The sequence below is a fragment of the Eleutherodactylus coqui genome, chromosome 5, assembly GCF_035609145.1.
Source record: "Eleutherodactylus coqui strain aEleCoq1 chromosome 5, aEleCoq1.hap1, whole genome shotgun sequence".
In the NCBI taxonomy this organism is placed as follows: domain Eukaryota; kingdom Metazoa; phylum Chordata; class Amphibia; order Anura; family Eleutherodactylidae; genus Eleutherodactylus; species Eleutherodactylus coqui.
In genome coordinates this window covers 139,115,306-139,137,383 of record NC_089841.1, presented here as the reverse complement: position 1 = coordinate 139,137,383, position 22,078 = coordinate 139,115,306, and the positions used below count along the sequence as shown (strand labels likewise).

General features: G+C 41.9%; 1 protein-coding gene across 2 annotated transcripts in view; it reads right to left on the bottom strand.

The window, feature by feature from the left end:
- The window catches only part of HECTD4 (HECT domain E3 ubiquitin protein ligase 4), a 144,232-nt gene that overhangs the window by 54,784 nt on the left and 67,370 nt on the right, over positions 1–22,078 (bottom strand). For both annotated transcript variants that reach the window (XM_066603229.1, XM_066603230.1), the window contains exons 19-35: positions 21,627–21,780; positions 20,362–20,462; positions 18,814–19,012; positions 18,524–18,643; positions 16,616–16,720; positions 14,799–14,962; positions 13,791–14,024; positions 11,519–11,711; positions 9,573–9,677; positions 9,365–9,453; positions 8,643–8,818; positions 6,551–6,686; positions 5,187–5,328; positions 4,911–5,077; positions 4,141–4,287; positions 1,901–2,085; positions 807–960 (exon numbers count right to left, since the gene is read on the bottom strand). In XM_066603229.1, the coding sequence (XP_066459326.1) occupies positions 807–960; positions 1,901–2,085; positions 4,141–4,287; positions 4,911–5,077; positions 5,187–5,328; positions 6,551–6,686; positions 8,643–8,818; positions 9,365–9,453; positions 9,573–9,677; positions 11,519–11,711; positions 13,791–14,024; positions 14,799–14,962; positions 16,616–16,720; positions 18,524–18,643; positions 18,814–19,012; positions 20,362–20,462; positions 21,627–21,780 (2,571 nt within the window). The remainder of the gene's footprint in view (positions 1–806; positions 961–1,900; positions 2,086–4,140; positions 4,288–4,910; positions 5,078–5,186; positions 5,329–6,550; positions 6,687–8,642; positions 8,819–9,364; positions 9,454–9,572; positions 9,678–11,518; positions 11,712–13,790; positions 14,025–14,798; positions 14,963–16,615; positions 16,721–18,523; positions 18,644–18,813; positions 19,013–20,361; positions 20,463–21,626; positions 21,781–22,078) is intronic.

Here is a 22,078-nt window from a genome sequence, read left to right as displayed (position 1 = left end):
TGGAGCCCCACTGATTAAAATCCTAGCTCTTTGTGTCTGTAGATTATTTTATCTGCAATGTTCTACTCCACTTTTAAAATGATTCTCTGTTGGCTCAACATGGAGTGTGTGGCCTCTCTATAAAATGCACTGCACTTCTATACTGTAACACTTTGGATTCCTTGTGTACATTATATAATCGCACATTTTCTCTTAGGATATACATGTGTAACATGCACTTACAATATAATGTCTGAGATAAAGGGCAGAATTTGTGTCACCCTGGGAAGTGCCGAGTTGTGCACAACTGAGAACTAATATGGCTGTGGTATAGAAGCTGGCGACTCAGGGCCACTGTACACGGGGTGACTGCTGAACGCTTAAGCGCCCAACAGCCTTTCCAGCGATGACCGCTCCTGTGCTTTCACACAGTAATGAGGATTGCTCACTAAATGGAGATGGGCAATTGTCGCCCGTCTTCATTCACAGTAAACAGGACATCGTTAATAAATGAACAATGGCTTGATTACACAAGTTGATCGACATTTGATTTTTATATCTGCAGAAACCAAAAGATGAACAAATCATTCAATCAATGCCAGTATATACACCGAATGATCCAGCGAGAAGCTGAACGATTTTAAGATTGTAAAAGGGTACTAACACTTTGCCAACATGTGCCAATGTGTCAGCCGGTTGGCAGGTGCTCTGCAGTAACTCGCAGAATTTGAAGCACCATGTGACATATCTCAGGAAAAGAGGAGCTAAACATTTAATCAGCAAGTAAGATGAAATGTAATGCCATAGACTGAAGATGCATCGATTACCTAGACAGATCATTAAGAAGGCTGAGAACGTCTTGAAGTGCATCATTCCCAGCAGCCTGGTTGCCACAGCACTCAGTGGCTCGTGCCAGATGGTTGGTAAGGAGAGTGGACACTTGTCGAGCCAAACCCGAATGTACAGCCTCCGTGGATCCTCCTTTAGATGGTGCCAGCAACCAAGATTTACAGAAGAAACAGTCAATAACATTCGCGTTTGCTAATTAATAAATAATTAAGAGTGAAATTAATTATATGTACATTATACATACATATATACATTATATATATATATACACACACACACACACACACACACACACACACACACACACACACACACACACATAAATATATACATAAACGCACAAAGCTGTACGAGTCGTTCACCAGCCGCATTTGTGTATAGGTAGGTAATAGGTGCTATACAGTGCGGAGGGGTTCAGTTTTCTAAAAGGGAGTGTAGAAGCAATATAGATGGAGAAGTGCTTAAATTAGGGAATGTTGTAGGCCTCCCTAAAAAGATAAGTAAACCGACATGTACGCCATACAGAGTGTAAATAACCATAAAAAAACTATGTCTTAAACGCTGCGGAATAAGTTGGCGTTATACATTATGTCTTTACTAAAATAAGCACAAGAAAATCTAAGGAATGGCAGGATCTAGCTACAGAAGGCAAAGAGAGAGCATGTATTAATAATACATGTTATTTATATAGCACCAACATATTCCGCAGCACTTACAAGACAGGGGTAATAAAAACAAGACCACTGTTACATGTAGTAATCCAATTAATGGAGACAGTAGGGGTGAGGGTCCTGCTCCAACGAGCTTACATACTACAAGTAATGGGGTGATACAGAAGGTAAAGGGGCTGGAGATGTGCACGGTATGGCGAGGTGGAGAGTGTGGGATGCTATATACATAGACAATGGTCAGGTTGGGCCATATAGTGGCTGAATCGGTGTGACTGCAGGGGGCGGTTGATTATAACTCACAGGGATTGCAGTATGTATTACAAAATCCAAAACTTGAAAGGTTGCAACTTCATCACATACATACACATTTATACATGTTCTAGCTAGAAACGCGCCCTCACCTTCTTCCTTCTCCCACTCTACACATCTGTTGGCTAGCACCTGGAATGCTGCCCATGCCATGGTTGCCACTTTCTGCTTCTTGGTCTGTTTTTCGCTGGAGCTTGACTCCATTTGGTTGCTCAAGCTACATAATTTGTCCATGAGTTGTACCAAGCCGCTGCGCACTAAGCACTTTTCTTCACTCCTTTATGACAAGCACAAAGAAAACAAAGCAAAACAGTAATTTCATGTTTTAACACATGCAAACACGTGAAATACAAGCATCATGAATAAACCCAATATAGTGTTTACTGTCCTTTCAATAAAACATGTCCCAACACTGGTGGTACACCATGAATTTAGACTTTGGCACAAAAAAACAAAAATACCCTACATTCTATACGAATCAGTAATGCAAACAAAAACATGCATTAGACACAAAGAGGCCGGACCACTCAATTAGTATCTAACTTTTCAACAATCTTGTGCTTATGTGGTAGCCAATGTGATAACTAGCAAAAAGTGCAAATCACTTTATCCAAATACATGTTTTTGTGCTCAAAAATCAGTTTATGGTACTGGCCACTAATGGTCGCACATTGTTCCAATTTGCTGCTCACTGCATATTGTCATGTGAAGTCTGTCTCTAGCAACAGATACAACGAGATGAATTACAGGAAGTGGTGTGGGTTGCCATCTCATGCTGCCTGTAGAAGTCTATGGAGAAGTGAGGGGGAGAGGAAGCTGCCGGAGGGAGAGAGAGACTCACACAGACATCATGCTACAGCCGATAGTGTTTACTATGGCACAGCTACTGAAATCCCATCTACACTGACCAGTACTGCTATATAATGTTCTCCACGATGTTGCTACTTGTGATGGTGTACTACAGAGAGATATAGAAGAAGAGATCCTGCTCCCCTGTGTGCAGTCTATTGAAGCCATAATAAAAGCTTGTTTCCACCCACCAGCTCAGGGAAAACTGAGAATTAGAGATAGCCTGTAGAGGAGAAAAACTGGTGGAAAATGTTTGCACTTCAATATCAGAGAACTTTAGCTCTTAATACAAATTTACAGTTGACAGAAAAACGCTATACTTTCCCTACACCTAGTGCACAGCTATTATACAGCTTTGGTCTTTGAATTGTGAATATTTCTTAGGAGTGTGACTGCAATTTTCCTAAGGATCCTCAGTTTTGGGGTTCTGCACTGTTAAGGCTTCTTCAACTTGGTGCACGTCTGTAGCTCCACATGATGGTGATGTAGCTGCCAAGCTGCATAGCTCCTTACCATCCCACAAAGCTATCTTCAGTGCCATCACCTATATTTCTACTTCAACCAGCAGTTTAACATACTCGAAGTGCCTACCACTAGTGGATTGCCCGAAGAGGTCGTAAAAAAAAAATCTAAAGTTTGTCTGAATGGTGGTGAATGCTCCAGGAAGTGGATTCCTTATACAGCAACTTGGCCCTCAATCAGGGGTTACTAGGCTGATTTTACCTCTGTGGTGCTCCGCAATCAAGAAAAAAGCAGATTTGGACATCTCACTTGATAAATTCAATTCAGATACATCTAGACTCATTCCTCCTACTGCATCTGGCCTCCGTTTTGCTAAAGTTCTACATGCCTTTGACCATATGGTGGAATTGTCATCCCACGGTTAGAGATTTTACATACTACTTGGTGGCACAAAACGTGCATACGAGAATTGATCAGGTCTTTACTTATACCAGATTAATTCCTAAAGTCAAGCAAAGATTCTTGCATGCCTGTGTTCTGACCATTCCCTATACTTGATCTCATTTGCAGACTTTGCAAGTTATGCAAGACATTGAGCCTTGAATGAGTTGCTCCTTAACAATGAATCAATATACACAGAGGTCATCCCATTCCATCGAGGAATTCTTTTTGCTCAGTCGCCCTGAGGACACCTATTACTCTACTAACTGGGAGGCCCATAAGGCAGTAGTAAGGGGGAAACTCATTCAAGTGACCTCTAAAGCTAAGGTGTTACGGGTGTTGGAGTTAAAGGATAGGGATGTGCATTATTTCTTCTTATTACAGCATCATAAGGCCAACCCGTCTCTTGATCTTCTGTTGGAAGTCTCCAAAGCATATACCGAACTAAACGTATGACACACTACTCATTTCTTCAACCGCTCCCTCCCCAATAGTTGCCATATACTCAATAAATTTGGTTCCGTCTCGGTCTCAAGAGTTAATAATTTATATTCTATAGTAAATTTGTGTGTAACTTTACCTTGTATATGGTATGGTGCATAATAAGCCTATGCTGTTCGCACAGGCAATAGGATAGCGGGCACAAAGAGAAACAACTGAAGTCATGGTTTCTCCAAAGGCTTCTTGAACTTGTTCCACCATTCCTCCACATGTAAGCTCTTCAATTCTATGAAGAAACATCTTGTTTAATGCAAAGACAAATTGAGTTCTCGAAAAGGAAAACTGTTCTTTGTAGCTTCACTCCACCTGATCTAATAGAAAGCCCTGTTTATATATTCATATTCACTATTAGAGCATATGGAAAATTGTGTAAAGCAGACAACCCTTTAAAGTATCTATTTTATCCAATATCAATACCCATATCAAGACAATGCACATTAATGCAGGGATGAAAATATGTCAGAGGTTTCGCTAACTGCAAAAAAAAAAGTTCTTTTGCATTCATAACAGCTGTCTTAAAGAGTAGAAAAATAAATAATTGACTGGTCCGTTAGAATAAAATTAGATTTCTTTAAGAGGTTATCCAGGATGAGTGCTATAGCCCCTTCAATTGGATCGGTGAGGATCCCAGGTGGAGGACCCCCAACAATCAGATATTGATGGCCCATCCTGAAGAGAGGCCATTCATTTTTAAAGCCCGGATAACACCTTTAATTTACATAAACATTTGTAAACACTGCGATTTCACCTTTTTCTTTAAGAACCTCAGCTAGTGCAGAAGAAAGTGTGACAGATACTAACTAAATGTTACTTTAATCAACAATAATTAAGTAGAAAAAATGATCCTGCCTTGGTCCTCCTTGTAACACCATAGTAACTGGTCCAACCAAATGTGTTACTCCTCCAACACGAACCGCAGCAGTTAGCAACTCTCTCATGTGCACTAAGGCCTGTTTTCGGGTATTTCCACGGCACCATCTTGTCTGAGCAGCAAGTAAAAAGCTACTACTGGATACCTACATTTGGGGGAATATGATAAATATAGGTTCCAAATTACCATGTGACCAAACACCACCTATTACTAAAAATGCAATGCAAAACATAAATAGATAGAGTGTGACTTACAGCTTGGTCAGGATTGGTCCCAATGAATGCAAACAGTTGACCTAACAAGACGCTATAAGTTGGCTTATCTCTGCTATCTTCAATAGCCAAAGACTGGAGAAGTGTAAAAGAGCTACTTCTGTGACTCGCTGCATTTCGTCTCCTGGAAAACATCAATACACATGTGCAAAGCTGTAAAAGTTTGTCAACCAACTGACAATCATATTAAGATTTTCCAAGGCCTCAGTGGTGCAGTCCAATTGGCTGCAGCTGTATGTGCCTTTTAAAAATGCCTTTTTTTAACAGATTAAGATTAAGAATCTGTTTTAAGTACATATACAGTAGTTGGGGAAAGATCTTAGTGCCTTAGTGATGTAACAAATTTTAGCAATACAGTCATGGCAAAATCTGCTGTATGTATGGCAAATATGTGCAAGGACTGTATGAAGCGGGCTTAGGAGTGGAGCCTGCTCCATAGACAGTAAGTATTGGCTGTGTTAAACAGTGGACACCAGGCCCTGCAGTGATCAAGTCTGGAGAGAACTCTGATCCTAGCTGTTTAATCCCTTAGATGCTGTGTGAATGTTGATTGCAGCATTTAAGCTGTTAGACAGAGGAAGGAATGCCCCTCTGTCAGTGATCACAAAGTGCTCAATGGTTGTCTGTCTCCTCCCCGGGGTGTAACAAAAAGACAACACAGACACAATACACTGCATTACATACGTATTGTAGTGTATTGTACAAGCAATTTAGAGAATACACTTCACTATGGGAGAAGAAAAACGTAAAAAAAAAATAGAAAAAGGTCTAGAAAAACTAAGTTTAAAAACACCCTCCCCATTTCTACACTAAGGGATTAATACTGCGATCCTTTGATCATTTCAATAATAAACTGCAATACTTCATAATTCAGAAACTAATTTTATTTGGTCAAGACTCATTTTACTTTAATTTTTCTCAAACATGATAAAGGGGGACTTTTCTCCCTCTCCTTTGAGTCCTTTTCTTCTGACTCCTGTCAGATTATGGATTCTCATAATGCCTGAACTTTCAGGTCATTAGGAAATAACCGAACAGAAGTGAATGAGAGAGGAGTGTTAAAAACGAGTCTTTCAAACTGATGGAAGTGGCCATACACTACTAGAAGGTTCATCAATCAGGATGGCTGGAGATCCTATTCTTTTGGTACCACTGACACATGAGGGGAGTCTAATTCTTACCTTTCATTAGCAATCAAGCAGATCTTACAACTTGCTGCCGATTGCTTTGGTTAATCATTTTCTAACCATAAATGGATCATTATGTTGGGCTGAAATACTGCATCCTGTGCTAGCTGTAAAAACTATGAACACAAATTGCTGAAATGCCTTATAACAGATGCCTACCTTGAATTTGATCTATTAAACTCCAGGTCATTACTGCCGATCATTTCTAGATCAGAGGGTGCAGACATGCTCCGTAAGAAGACTGGCTGACGCATTGCATGGGATATCGCCTTGGCTTCAGATGTAGATTTACAGGCTGAAATAGATCAACAGCATACAAACAATCGTTACAAAACATTATGGATGCAAACCTATTAGTTATAACATTAATACCACCTGCCTAGTATTGTGTAGGTTCCCCTCATGCTGCCAAAAAATGTTATGACCTAATCGATGACACAGACTAAGTAGGAAACAAGATAAGTTTTGAAGTCCGGGAGCCCTATGCTCCCCCTGTGTTTGTCTCTGCTATGAAGGGCGCGTTTCACTCTCATGAGTTTGTATCAAGTGAAGCAGTATTATAAAACTTGTGGGAATTTTAATTGGGAGGACCTGAAACAAGAAAAGAAATAGGGGCAGGACATTCATCTTAAAAATTTGGCACCGCCTGAACCACGTAAACATCCTCTTCCGCCACCTTGAGCATTCCTCTTGAACTGATTTTAACAGTGGGAGAAAATTTAAGGAACAGAAAGACTGCAGATCTCAAGATGAATAGACACCTAGATATTTAAGAGAATGAGGGGCCTGTATAAAGCTGAAGGAGAGTGCTAATGCATGCTGCAATCTGGGGGAAGAAGGGAAATTTTAGAGCTTCCAATTTGGGGAAATTGATTTTAAAATTAGAAAGTAGGGAGAATTTCCAGAACTCTTGTAACAGGTTCAGAAGAGCAATGGAAGGATTAGTAATAAAGAAGAGAAGATCACAGACGTAAGCCGCAACTTTATAGTCACACCCACTGAAATACCAGTTATGTCCAAGAGTTCCAGGGTAAGAAACAAAAATAGCAGGGGGGAGAAAGAGCAGCCTTGCTGCGCGCCGTTACACACAGTTCTATCTTTTGACAGAACACCATTACCCCAGCCCTTCGCAGAGGGCCCAGCATAGAGAGCAGTCATTGATTTCAGCAGATTGGATTTCAGACTAATACTGCAAATAGTATCCTCCAAAATCCAGTTTACGGCATCAGTCTAAAGGAGCGTAAGGGGCACTTCATAAAGTTGGGCTCTTTGAATAAAGTTAATCGCTTTAGTGCTGTTGTCACGAGCCGCATAACCTGCCATGAAACCTGCTTGGTTTGGGTCAGTGATGCTCCCCAGAAGCAGGGCCAGTCTAGCAGAGAATTCTTTAGTCACTGGATTATGTTTCTGACGGATTATCTCAGAACAAACACTTCTGTTGTTCACAAATCTGTGAAAGACCCTTCATAATGTGTCAGACAAACCCCCTATAGATTGTTGTTGCTGATATCACAAATTTAATACAGATAGGTCTATAATGGAAATATCAGCAAGTGCAAAGTCGTCAACATGGGCACTTTGAGAATTGTGCTCAAAGACCAGTATAAAGGGTCAGACATTAATTTGAAGGAATGTTGCCATCCAGTAGGTGGGGCTGCAAAGGTATTGTTCCATCTCCCTTACTTGCTGTGTTCTAACACCTTTCTATCAACCACTGTTATAATGTTACAGCGTTTGTAAATGCCATTTTAACCATGCCCCTGGTGCTGCTCACCTATAGTAATCTGGGTAGTGCTCCAGGAGTAAATAGTCATGGTGGTGTCCTGGCTGGTCACATGCCAAACAGGACTTTAAATAAAGGAAGGGATGATCATCAACAAGAAGCACACCATCATTATGTACTGCTGCTGCAGCACCGCCCAGATTATTCTTGTTGAGTGCGGCAGTGTACATAAAACTTGCCTAATAGTGAAACTGCTAATTTAAAACAGAAGTATAGCTAGAAATGTTTACATGGACTGTACAATTGTGACAACTTTTTGAACAATTTGTGCTACAGTACTTTTTCTATGGGACCGGACCAGACCGGTTAGCCTATATGGGCATCAGTGAGACCTGCGTGCCCATGACCCTGTTGCTAGTTCACCAGTGGTCCTTCTTTGGATCACTTTTGGTATATACTAACTACTGTATACAGGCAACATCCCACAAAACCAAGATGTTGTGATGCAGGGATCATTTATCGTTATACCTGGAGGCTCTGTAGGAGTGTTAGATATACTTCTAGTGATGCCAGACTGTGCTGCAATGGTAACATGCAGCAGTAACTCTGCTCGATTCATCAAACTCTTCACCAGAATCTTTGTTTTTGCCATGGCATGTGAGGATTTCTGGGTGCTGGAATTCACCTCTTGGAAAAACTTCTCTCTGACAAAACAAATTATACTGAATATATAAGTAACACAACTTTCATAATAAATATACATAATAGCTCAGATCGATGCACACAGGCAGCCTGTTGCATGACGTGGCCCAAGTTATGTAAATGATCCTCTGGGTCATTCATGTGACATGGAAGGGACAATACTGACACAAGGTGTGTGCACAGGACTCCTGTGTAAATCAACCGCACCGAAGAATCTATACAGTTCATCTACTAAAAATCTCATATCATTGCATGGGAAATTGAACACAATGATTGGCCATTACAGTTTCCAGTTACGTTAAGGGCTCACTCACATGGGCGTATTTGGCCCACATATTTTTACCATGTGTAATATGCTGTCATCAGAGCCCATTGATTTCTATTGGGCCGCTCAAACATGCATGAAAAAAAATGCAGCATGTCCTATGTCGAAGCGTAATATGCAGCAATACAGGCTATGGGATTAAAGATACGCAGCAAATACGCATGTTACATTCTTAATACGCAGTGACAATACGCTCACGTGAGTGAGGTCTTAGTTGACCTACCTGAGAGATAAAACCATATTCTCGGGATCACTGCCATCAAAAAGAATTTCTTTCATTGAACACAACAGCTCTAATTCTTTTACTTTGTTCTGAGGATAAAAGCAAAAAAAATGGAATTAAGTAATGATAATTTTGTAGTAATTTAGAGAAATAGATGTGAAATCAAGTCAAGTCTGGTGAATAGGAAGGGTTATAGGGTTCTGCTTACCTCGTTAAAATGATAGTCGTAAAAGAAGGGGGCGTTGTTCTCCAGTTTTCCATTAGTTGCGTCTTCCACCTCACTGTGCCATTTCTGTTCCAGCTCAGCAACACTCTGGTAAACAAAGTAGATTTGGAAGGCAAATTACTAATTTCCCATTTTATAGAATGGAGTACACAAGATAATCTGCTATTGCTAAAAATTATATACAGCAGTGCATAAGAACGTATTCCCAGGGTAATCAAATGATAGAATGAAAGAGGCCAAAGCAAGAGTCTACACTGAAAAATTAAAATGTACAAACATTATGTGACATCGCTGATCGGCACCATAGCTACTATCTGAGGAGTAGGCTTGACCAGCTTCATGAAAGGATAGGATTGACTTATAATTCATATTGGAAGAGGTGAAATCTGCACTAAAAATTTACAGCGCAAGTTGATGTACTGTAGATTTAGGCCTCATGTCCACGGGGACAGATCCGCAGCGGGTCACCCGCACGTGTGATCCGCGCCCCATAGGGATGCATTGGACACCCAGAGGTAGTTAAATACCTGCGGATGTCATTTTCCCCTGAGGTGCGGATTGCGTGTGCGGGAAAACACTCGCAGCATGCTCCATTTTAGTGCGGGTCTCCCGCAGGCTTCTGTTGAAGCCTATGGAAGCCCTCCGTATCCGCGGCACACCCGCAGCTGAATTCCTGCTCTCCAGCGCGGGAGATCAGGAATTTATAAAACAAAAGATGGGCGTGCCGAGCACATCCGCCATGCCGAAGAAAGAAGATCCGGCCGCGACGGAGGGAAGATCCGCAGTGTCCGGACAGGTGAGTAAATCTTTTTAGGCCTCATGTCCGCGGGAAAGGAGGAACCCGCTGCGGAATTCTGCATGGAGAATCTGCGGTGGGCCTGATTTTCCCCGTGGACATGAGGCCTTAAAATCCGCACCATAGGTGCACTTATGCTGCAGATTATTTTCCACAGCATTTCTTGAAATCTCGTCCAAACTGCTGATACTATAAATTGCTGCGGAATGTCCACAGCAGCAAATGTGCAGTATTTTCCGTTATATGTGAACATAACCCAATTTAGGTCAGTTTTATGGTATTTTTCTACCCCATTAAAAAAAAAAAAAAACGCAACTCCTTTATTTATCCATCGACGTCGCTGCATGAGGGCTTGTTTTTTTGCGGGCCAAGTTGTATTTTTGAATGGTACTATTTAATGTACCATATAATGTACTAAAAGAAAACTTTAAAAAAATTCTAATTGGAGTAAAATGAAAAAAACATTCCGACATCTTTCGGTGCGTCTTCCTTCTACAGCGCACAAACTGCAACAAAATGACATGATAACTTTATTCCATCCGTCAGTACGATTACTATGATACCAAACTTAAAAAGTTTTATATTTTTTGCTGTACTACTTTTATTTTTTTTCAAAGACATTTAATTTTTTAAAATTAATGGGACCACAACTAGCGATGCTTTGATCGCTCCTGCAGTATGAATGGGGGGGGGGGTGTACGGGCCCCCGAACATCGTTTGGGGGATTTGAATGACGCTGACAATATTGATTGCAGCTATTGCCCGCGGGTGTCAGCTGTAATAAACAGCTGAGGCCTGTGCTGTATGAAGAGAGGTCGCCCCGCAATCTCCCTTCATACACACCCAGATGCTGCAGGATGTAACTGTATGTCCTGTAGCGTTAAGGGTTTAAGGAGCTGGCTTAGCTTTTGCAATCAGCCATTCAGCTAGCCCCTTAAGATGATATCACCAGCAATGAGAGGGCCATACCATGAGACCCAGCGTTGTTATGCTTTTGTACCCCATGCAACCAAATGCATGATATTTCTGCTACTATTAAGAACATATTGCTCTCTCTACTTAAATGGCTCAAAGTGCTGAAATATTTGCTTTTTAATTCAACTTTTACAATAGAAGCCAAACAATCCGATACCTGTAATTGTCTCTCCATTGCATTCAGTTTCTTGAAGGTTTCTCCCATTATTTTACACAATAGATCATACTCCTCTAGGTGCTCCTCTCGGTACTGATAGTTTATCAAGGATTGGAGAGCATCAACCAAATTTAAGTGCTTAATGACACAGGATACTACCATTTCTTCCATTATGTCTGGCTGGATTACCTCCCTGTATGGTGAGAAGTGGATGATAATGTTACCAGTTTAGAAAAGGAAAACAATTTACATCTCTTTATAAATGAAAATAAGAGGGAGTAAATGAAAATACAGGAAAAGTCTTAAAAAGAGTAACTATACTTTTTTAACTAACTTCTGACATTTCATAGAGACATGTCAAAAGTTTTGATACCCTTACTTATTGCTCACCAGAGCGCCGTTCCCTCTTGGCCATCTTTGCTGCTTTTCGCCTCCTTTCAGCAGCTGAACGTGGTCGCACAGAAGTGTATAGAGCTACAGCCCCTTTGTTCTAACCAACAGCAGGGGTCTCAGCAACGTGACCCCCCCAACTGATCAATACTTTTCACATTTCTCGGTGATACATCACAAGTAGAGATGAGCGAGCGTACTCGGCCACGCCCCTTTTTCGCCTGAGCACCGCGATTTTCGAGTACTTCCGTACTCGGGCAAAAAGTTTCGGGGGGCGCCGTGGGTGAGTTGCAGCGGGGAGTGGGGGGGGGGAGAGGGAGAGAGAGAGGGCTCCCCCCTGTTCTCCGCTGCTACCCCCCGCGCCGCCACGCCTCCCCCCGCCCCCCCCCCCGAATCTTTTCACCCGAGTACTGAAGTACTCGAAAATCGCGGTGCTCGGTCGAGTAATTACTCGAAATGAGTACGTTCGCTCATCTCTAATCACAAGTTAATTGAAAGTGTAGCTATTCTTTAAGATCTTACTTTCCCCATGTCCACATGCTACAATTAAAAATGGGCAACAGGAAAGCTGCATGATTTGGTCATCAGATGTATATTAGGAATGGGGGAAATATTACAAATGCTTTAAACATTCACACTGTTAGGCTTTTCCAGTTACCATATATACTTGAGTATAAGCCGAGGCACCAAGTTTTACCCCTCCCAAACTAGGAAAACCTGTTGACTCAAGTATAAGCCTAGGGTGGGTTTATACTCGATTGAGGTCCGTGCATTATTGCCGGTGGCCCCACTGAAAGCAATGGGCTGCGTACAGTGATTTTTGGGGAAGGGCTTTAAATATAAGCCCTTCCCTGAAAATCATCCCTAACGTGTAAAAAATTTAAAAAAATACTTACCTCTCCGCCGCTGTCGGGGGCTCAGGTGAAACTGCATCCTCGCCGCCCCTCCATCCCACCACAAACTGCATTATCGCCGCCCCTCCATCCCACCACAAACTGCATTATAGCCACCCCTCCATTCCACCACAAACTGCATTATAGCCGCCCCTCCATCCCACGACAAACCGCATTATCGCCGACCCTCATCCCACCACAAACTGCATTATAGCCGCCCCTCCATCCCTCCACAAACTGCATTATTGTCCTTCTATCCCACCACAAACTGCATCATGATCATCATCATCTCCACCCCCAGCGCTGATAGAAGAAACGGGATGTGAGTGCCACCACCAGGGAGGCCCTGCACGCCTCAGGGAACAGAGCAGCAGCTCACTCACCGCAGCCACCAAGGAAGAAGTCTCTGCAGCGCTGGAGGGGTGAATCCAAGCTGTCACCGCCGGAATGGTGAGTGCAGCTCATCAGCCACTGGGGGAGTCACCTGGCTACACACACCCCTTCTGGCACGGACAAAACAGCTGCGGCCGGCGTGCAGAAGAAATTAAGAACGGCGATATCATCGGACCACACACAGAGGCTGCAGGCGCACCCAGATGAGCGGGAGAGACCGATGAATACGTAAGCAGCATGGTTGGCACCGTATTCACTCGAGTATAAGCCGAGGGGGGCTTTTTGAGCACAAAAAAACTGCTGAAAATGTTGGCTTATACTTGAGTATATACGGTACATTTCCAACCAAACATATGTTCCTTTTGATATGCAAGCTGGCCCAGCACAAATATGACCATGTACTTACTGTCTTGTACCGTTAAAGGTAGGTCATGGGTGAAAATAAAGTGAAGAAATTCGTTTTTCGAGCCAATTCGAAGAAGGCCCCGGAGAAATCCTTTCATAGAAGGATAATAAATACCCACTTTTCTAACAAAACAAGACAAATATGGCAACTGTGAAGAAAATAAACGTGCTGTCAAATCTTCACATCTTACTTTATACTTGGCCTGAACTGAGGCCGAGCGCGACCAGATATTTCCCGCAACTTGATCATTATTCCAGGAGTAAGCCTGATTCTTGGCAGCTCAAAGTAATTTCCAGAAGGTGGCAACAAAATGTCAGAAGGATAAGTAAACTCTCGGTCTTCTTCTATGGTAAGAGGCAGAGGAGAGGGACTTGGAGTAAGTGCTGGAGATAATGCGCCGTTTGCCTCCACTTGCCACTGACACCTTAAAACAGAGATAAACCCAGATATTAAAGTACCCAACATGTAATCAACACATGAGCAACATCTAAAACTACACATCCAAGACTAATAAACTGATTTTAATCTAAATTATTGTAATTTAGTAAGAGAAATAAGGGCGAGGACAGACAAAGCTGCAGCCACAAACCATACCCACATGCAGTGGCCAAGAGCAACATAATTTTGCTGGTAATACCCATTTGCTACTACATGTGGGCATGGTTTATTGTTGCACACTATCGTTGCTACATCTGTCCTCACCCCAAATATCAAGTAAAGTCTGAAACTTCAAATACATTATCCAACACATTAAATGGTAATAGGCAAAAAAATGTCATAAAAAAAAAAAAAGGTATGGATCTTGAAAGGTGAAGATGGAAGAAAACCTTGAAAAGCTTAAATGCAGCTGGGAGTTAAAGTGTTAAAAGGAAAACTAGTGAAGATATTATGCTTGTAGATACTTAAGTTACAGTAACTTTTGTCATTTCAAGGTTGCTTAATTTAAGAAAATATTTTAGTGGATCTGCTCATTGAACTCCAATATAAAACAAAAACCCGTATATGTACATAACCACAAGCACTGGAGAGGATGGAGAACAAGATTATGGAGAATCACCAAACTATATTAACATACAAATTGATTTTTAATTCGGCAAAAATTAGCAGTAATGAGGAGAGGGTCAGTACAAGAACCGAATACTTGGGAGCAAGACAAAACGAGTTCCATTATAAACTACATTAGAGGAAAGAGACTTACCTCTGCAAAAGCTTTGACCTTAAAAGATCATGGCAAGTCAACTCTTCCTTTGTGATCTCTGGGCCATTATATAATATTCGGAGCATAGAGCAAGCCAGGACAGACAATCCTAAAGCAAGATCAACCAGAAATGGGAGTCCTCCCGAAACATCTTCTGAGGACTCCTGCAATAAGAGGAAGAAGGAAGTAAAGGTGGATAGAAAAGTTACATCTAAATATTTTAATTCCAATTCTATCCATTCAGTCATGTCTGACTCTTGGATACTCTGTAGGCCAGTCCTCTCTATTCTCTATGGCGGATTTCAAATGCCTGATATCCATTCCCGTGTCCTTCATGATGGTGTCCAGCCAGCGCGTCTTGTCTTCCCCATTTCCCTTTACTACTGACCATACCAACTAGCATATCTTTTTCCAGTGAATTCGCCCTCATCACATGACCAAAGTCTGTCAATCTCTGTCTTGCATTCAGGGGCACCTCTGGGCTGATATGGCCCAGCACAGTTGTGTTGGTGACCCTAGCTACCCAGGGGATTCGTAGAGGTTTTCTCCAACACCACAGCTCGAAAGCATCAAAAACGTTATATAAGTATTGTATGCAGGATGTAACTGACCCAGCTCACTGCAGGAATCAGGTCGGAACCTTTGATGAAGAAGTGCCCATCATGCTTAGCACCTTCCCATAACCCACAAAGGCATACAGTGTAAGGCCATGAGATCTTGCTAGTTATTGCGAGACTTCAGAGCTCTTGACTACGAGTGTGCAGATATAGCATTTATATAGCAATTATCAATTTATAAATTATATATTTAGATTATTATCTTTCTAGGTTGCTAACGATGTTTTAACAAAAGCAGACAGAGTATTCCAGTTGCTAGGATGTGGGCATGTTCACACGTAGCAGAAATTATGCAGCATTTTCCCAACAAAAACAGAGACAAAATTTGCAATATTGATGCAGATTTTGACTCAAAATAAGCTTAAGATGCGCTGCTGACTTCGCCCTGCCGTGCCTCATCTCACAATCAGTAGTTTCTCGTCTTTCACTGCAGTGCACACAGCAGCCCTGACATGCCTCACCTAGCGCTACTACTACTACGAATTAGTAGTGCTTGCTGGGTGAGGGCTGCTCCTTGAATACTAAAAAAGTACACTTTTAACCCTTTGCAATCCAATTTTGGATTTAGAGTTTCCTAGGGGGCTTTCTCTTTCTGCCATTATACAATGGTGCCATCTGCTGGCTAGAGTCAATACTGCGGTATGTGACATGCTGGAGAGGCCTCTGACAACAGAGCGGCCAGTAATCTACAGTAAGAATACCCTGTCGGACGTCTTCCGACATCGGAGCTGTATAGCCTACACTCAGAAGGTCTTTAGACGTCAGACAGTGGATTGCAAAGGGTTAAAGGGGCTTCTTTGGTTTTGAAAAACATGGATGCGTTACCATGTTTGTAGTAGTTTTTCTATTCATGGGCAACACCTTGAACTTTCCATATTTCCAAGGTTCTAATGATGGTAAGCCCTTTATAAACAAAAGGTAGCTGAAAGATCACCTTGGGAAGCCACATATGGGAAATGGAGCATTACACACTGGCCATTCAAATGAATGCTCCCATTTATCAGCTCTCCATTCCAGCTCATAGATGGAGGCCTAATGCACCTCACTACTAGATACTATCATCCGTAATAGTTAGCATCAAAGATGGTAGGGTCTGTATACTGTATGTAACAAGTGACTACGGACCATGGAAACCAATGAATTCTACATTTTTAACATTCACAACTATGTTAAACATCTGGTCAACATAAATGAACTCACCTGAGCTCTGACCGTACAGGAGAAGCCCCACATTGCTTTATCAGGGGTATTATGTTCACGACCGCTTCTCATCTCAAAGGAGAAGGTAACGGTGTCGCCCTCTACCTGACAACACATAATAAACATCATTTGCTACTTGAACACAAGACGCGGTTTATCAATTTGTATCATGGAGAAGCAAAGAGCACCCCATCTTTCATGAATTACCACAAACACGGCAATGTTCTTGCCCCTTCTATTGCCCGCTTCCATTAGATAGTTTCACTATAGTTGTTATTCTGTCTTGTGGGTTATCTGTCACCACTTTGTAATATATAATTTTGGACACTATCTTGCAGGCTATTGCCGCTTCTATACCACCTGAATAATATCATAAATATTTATGTTTTGGAGACATAAAGAGTTTAAGAAATAAATAGTTTTTAAAAGCAAGGTTGTTCCTTAACATGAACCTGTCAGGTGATTTATGCTGCTTATCTGAGCAGCGTATGGTGACTGAAAGAAACATGTCTCCGTTATCTAGAGGTTTAAATAATTAGATGTGCAGAAGGCCCGAAACCCAGCTGAGGTCTGACATCGGCCTGAGGAGCCCAAGCGAGCGCTCCAATTCTCTGTCACGGTGGTGGCTCCTCCGACTGGAGGGATGGTGACACTCGCAGCGGGTCGGACGGCTCCAGTGAAAATCATAAGAGTGAAAAATGATGGTACACCACGAGAAGTCTAAAATGTCTTATGATGCTAGTGCCTTTTTAATGATAAAGAGATGTGGTGTATAAAATAAATAGTCAAGTCCAGAGAAATGGTGGTAAACTGAAGGCACACAGTTTACTTCAGACAGGTAGTCCAACAATACAACGGGGCAAAATGAACAAATCTCTATACAATTACTCGACATTAGATGTAACAAACTTGTAGAGGATCTCAGCAAAAGTTATATTACACACACACAATATTTTATACATATATATATATATATATATATATATAATGTTTATGGATTGGTTGACACGGACAGCGCCCTTTATACGAACAGGAAAAACAATACATTTAACTCAGACAAAGACGTATAGACACTCCACATATGGTAGCTAGACAAATGCTGTAGTGGCTCTAACTCTGGGCCATTACAGATGCAGAATTTCTGAGTTTGAAGTGAATCTGTCACCATCTTTTTGCAGCCCTCACTGAGAGCAACATAAAGGTAGTGACAGTCGCTCCGAGTACAGCGATATATCTGCTGTGTGGATCTGTGGAGAAACTTCTATTTTACTAGTAGCAGCCAAACACAGAACTAATCCTGCATATTCATGAGCGGCAGGCTAGCCACACCCACCCCTGATTGACAGCTGCCTCTCTATGCACAGTAATAGGCAGAGAGCAGTGAATCATTGGCTGGAGGACAGGGTGTATGTAACTAGCCTGCAGCTCATGAATATCCAGGACTACTTCAAGTAGTCCTCTGTGCATGTGCTGCTACTGAGAAAAGGCAAGTTTCTCCAAAACTACTGCACACATTTATACAGCAGACACATTACTGTAATGAGTGAGACAGGCACTACCTTGTGCTGCCCTCAGAGAGGTGCAAAGGATGGTGACAGAGTCTCTTTAAAGCTGAGAAAATCCCTAAAGTACCTGTAGAAAAGATATTGTGGGATGAGTTTCCTGCCCACATAGGCTGACTAACAACCTTTTTTGTATACACAATCATGTAGGAAAAGCCGTCAATCAATGTGCGTGGGTGGAACTAGCAGCTCTCACGAAGTGTTTTCTGCATGTCACTCAGAATATTACACTAAATCACAAACTAATATACCGCAGAGCTCAGCTTCTTACCTTCTATCCTATGCGGCCTTGTTATAGGGCAGCAAGTAGTAACACAAAAGCAAAAAGCAGATATTACAAACCTACCTTCACCAAGTCTTTGGGCCAGCCAGTTCCTAGGACACTTCTACTTCCATATCCTAAAGTGTTTCCACCATACTCTGCTACTTTCCGACTGTTAGTATTGGGCCCAGCATAGATCACCAGCTGTTTGTAGTTATAATGAAGGAAAACGTGTTAAATTAGATAAACCCTTACTAATTCCTAAGCATCTAAAGGACACAGTTGAGCTGTAATTCTAATGTAATATGTATATCCATTATCTTTAAAAAAATCTAACTATTTGACTGTATAAGAGTGCTGAAAGCGTCACGAACCTTATCATAATCATACTGTGAGGAACATCTGCTGTCGAAGCGGAGATACAGACAGCGAGCTCCTGGGATGTGAACGCTCTCCTTAAACTTGTAGTTGTCTCTAACGGGATGTGCGGTTTCCACTGTCTTTCCAGCAGCCCATGGCGCAGGAATCTTCAGTCCCGTCAGAAAGCCTGGTTCCTCCCTTTCTTCCAACATCCTACAAAAATGCAAAGGATATATAAGGTCCACCAAAAAAATGTAAGTGGACATAGAAGATAAGTAGTACTATAGGATTTACATCTTAGGAGCCTCTAAGAAAAGGGTCTTACAAAATGCTCATCAACTAGTCCTCACCTTAAAGGGGTTTTCAATCTTTAAAATCTTTGTGAAAATATGTTAACTGTAGTCAGATGTATTACTAGAGTTTGTAGTTGAAAACTAATCTGTAAGGCTGCCTGCACACAGCAGAGCCGTCTCCTGCAATGGATTCTGGCTCTGACCACGGCCAGCGACCCTGTGTACCTGTGTTCTCTCTTCTATTTCTGTACTGCGCATGATCACGGTGAGCCGCTATCGGGCATGCACAGTACAGAATTTTTTTTTTAAGTTTATTTTACCCGCTGATGCTAGGCGATGATGCGGAATATGCGAACTGTGCGCATTGTTAATTGTGGACGGGCCGCGGGTCGACCGACTTCCATTGACTTCAATGAAAGCCGTCCGAGCGGAATCAGCTGAAAAAATGGAGCATGCTGAGATTTTTCCTCTGAGAACGGAAAACGCAATTGATTTCCGCTCATGTACAGGAAAAAGCCATTTTCCATAGCGTGCTATCAATAGTATTTGCTGCAGATGCGCATTGCAGATGACCACCGTGGATTCCGCAGCAAACATCCATTTGTGTGCAGGTGGCTTAAGCCAGCCTCACATGTGGTCATATGACCAGGTTCTTGGTGCTCATCTCTTGTTTCTGTGACCTCTCATTAGGCCCTCTGTAGGCCCCCCTTAAAGATCTTTTACACAGAACGATTATTGTTAAAAAAAAAAAAAAAAAGAATAAATAATCATTCAAACGAGTGAAAACGAACAATAATCGTTCAGTGTAAGCGCAGCCAACGATTGAATGGTGAACGATAAATCGTTTGGTTTTTGTACATTTTATGCAGCCATAAAAATCATCATTGGCTCATTCGCTAGTCGTTCGGTTTAAATACCGATCGTTCAGTCGTTCTCATTCACAGTGAATGTGAATGACTGAACGATTTCTCCTGAAGCTGAGCATATACAGACAGAAGTCTCAGGGTACCACCAAGAATAACGTCTTCAGGTCACAAACTGTACTTCACATGATGGAAAACCTTTTTTCACGCAATTATCAATAGGACTTTCTAATGTTAAAAACGCATCGCCCAAAAATTGCAAAGTACCAACTTGCGATGCGTTTTTAACATTAGAAAGTCCCATTGACAATTGTGTGAAAAAAAATGCAGCTATAGTGTGAAAAAAAAAGCGTAAGAAAAACGCAAGTGTGCAGGAGCCCTTACTTATCAATAGAAGAAATATTACCTGTTATCTGCTAACAATTTGCTCTTCTGGTCTGAAATTCCACTTGGAGAGCTCCCAACATCTGCCAGCGCGGTGCACTGGGTCTTCAGAAGGAGAGCAGTCTGAAGAAACGCCAGGAAAACGGAAAAAAAAGAAAAACATTTATTGAAAACAAAGGAAAAACAAGATTAGTCATTAGAAGAAGGCTTTACCATATAAAACACAAACACTTTGCTTATAGAAAAGTATTAAATATTATAATATTTAGTAAATTATTACACAGAACGTGATCATTCTAATATCCATTAACCCCTTGAGTGGCACGCCCGGAAAATTTCCGGGACGAGCTCCACTGCTCATAGCAACATAGCCCGGAAGATTTCCGGGCTATGTATCACTATGGGAGCTGCAGAGCACAATGCCACAAGCTGTGACATTGTGCTCTGCCTGCACAGACCCACACAGAGCAGTGCAAGGGCTTTGAAAAACCAGCAGAAGATATTGCCGATATGTCGGCAACCTCCTGCTTTGTTTACAGGTTGCCATAGAGACCATCGGCTTGTCAGAAGCAAGCCGATGGTCTCTGTGGCAGGGAGAGCTTGGTGCTTGGCTGTCAGAGGACAGCTAGGTACCTGCTCTTACAGCAGAGATCAGAGAAAACCTCCGATCTCTGCTGTGTTAACCCCTTACATGCTGCAGTCTATGTGACTGCAGCATGTAAAGGGCTGTCACTGCAGCATGTAAAGGGCTGTCACCATCGGACCCCCGGAATGTGATCAGGGGTCCTGATGGGTCCCTGTGGAAGTCCCCTAAAGGGACAAAAAAATAAAAAATAAAAAATAAAAAAAAAGGGGAAAAATAAAAAAAAATTAAAAAAAACACTTTTCTCCCTTTACTTTGTAAAAAATCAAAAATACAATCACACATGTGGTATCCGTGTGCGTCGTAATGACCCAGAGAAGGAAGTTAATGCATTATTTAACCCCTTAATGACATGGCCCCTTTTTTTCTTTTTTCCCCATTTCTTTTTTTCCTCCCCCCTGTTTAAAAAATCACAACTTGTCCCGCAAAAAACAAGCCCTCATATGGCCATGTCAATGGAAAAATGAAAAAGTTATGGCTCTTGAGACGCAACTGCAAAATTAGTTGAAATTCAATGATTAGACCATTTTAAAAAACCTGCCCTGGTGGGCACGACAGGGTGGTAGGAAACCTGCCACTCAAGGGGTTAATGTGCCTCAAACTGTACAACATGCCCACCTCACTGCAGATGACATAAGACTTACCTGACTGGTGTACAAGACGAGCTGGACAAGCTGGGGCATCAGAGCATCTGCCATTGTTAACGTCTGTAGATTTGGGTGCATGAGGGATGTTAGCAGAACAGGCAGGAGATGGCCAAGCATGGTGGACTTTGTGATTTGTTCTAAACCCTTTAATCTGAAACAAAATACAGTTAGTTATAGACATCGCCTTCAAAAAGGCACGCTGGCAAATGAAATATTGGGCAGAGTATTTCATCTGGATATCGCGCTTGTCCCGTGAATGTCGCCCAACACAGAAAAGAAAGAGGAGCATGGAGACACAACAGGGAGAAGAGTGTCTGATCTGCGTCAACCAGGCCGGCCAGCGAGCAGAAGGCAATACACCAATGGTAGCACATTCTTAATAAAGATTATTTACAAAGTTGTTTAATTTGGCATTTAGAAATCAAATCAAATGAACAATAAAAAATAAG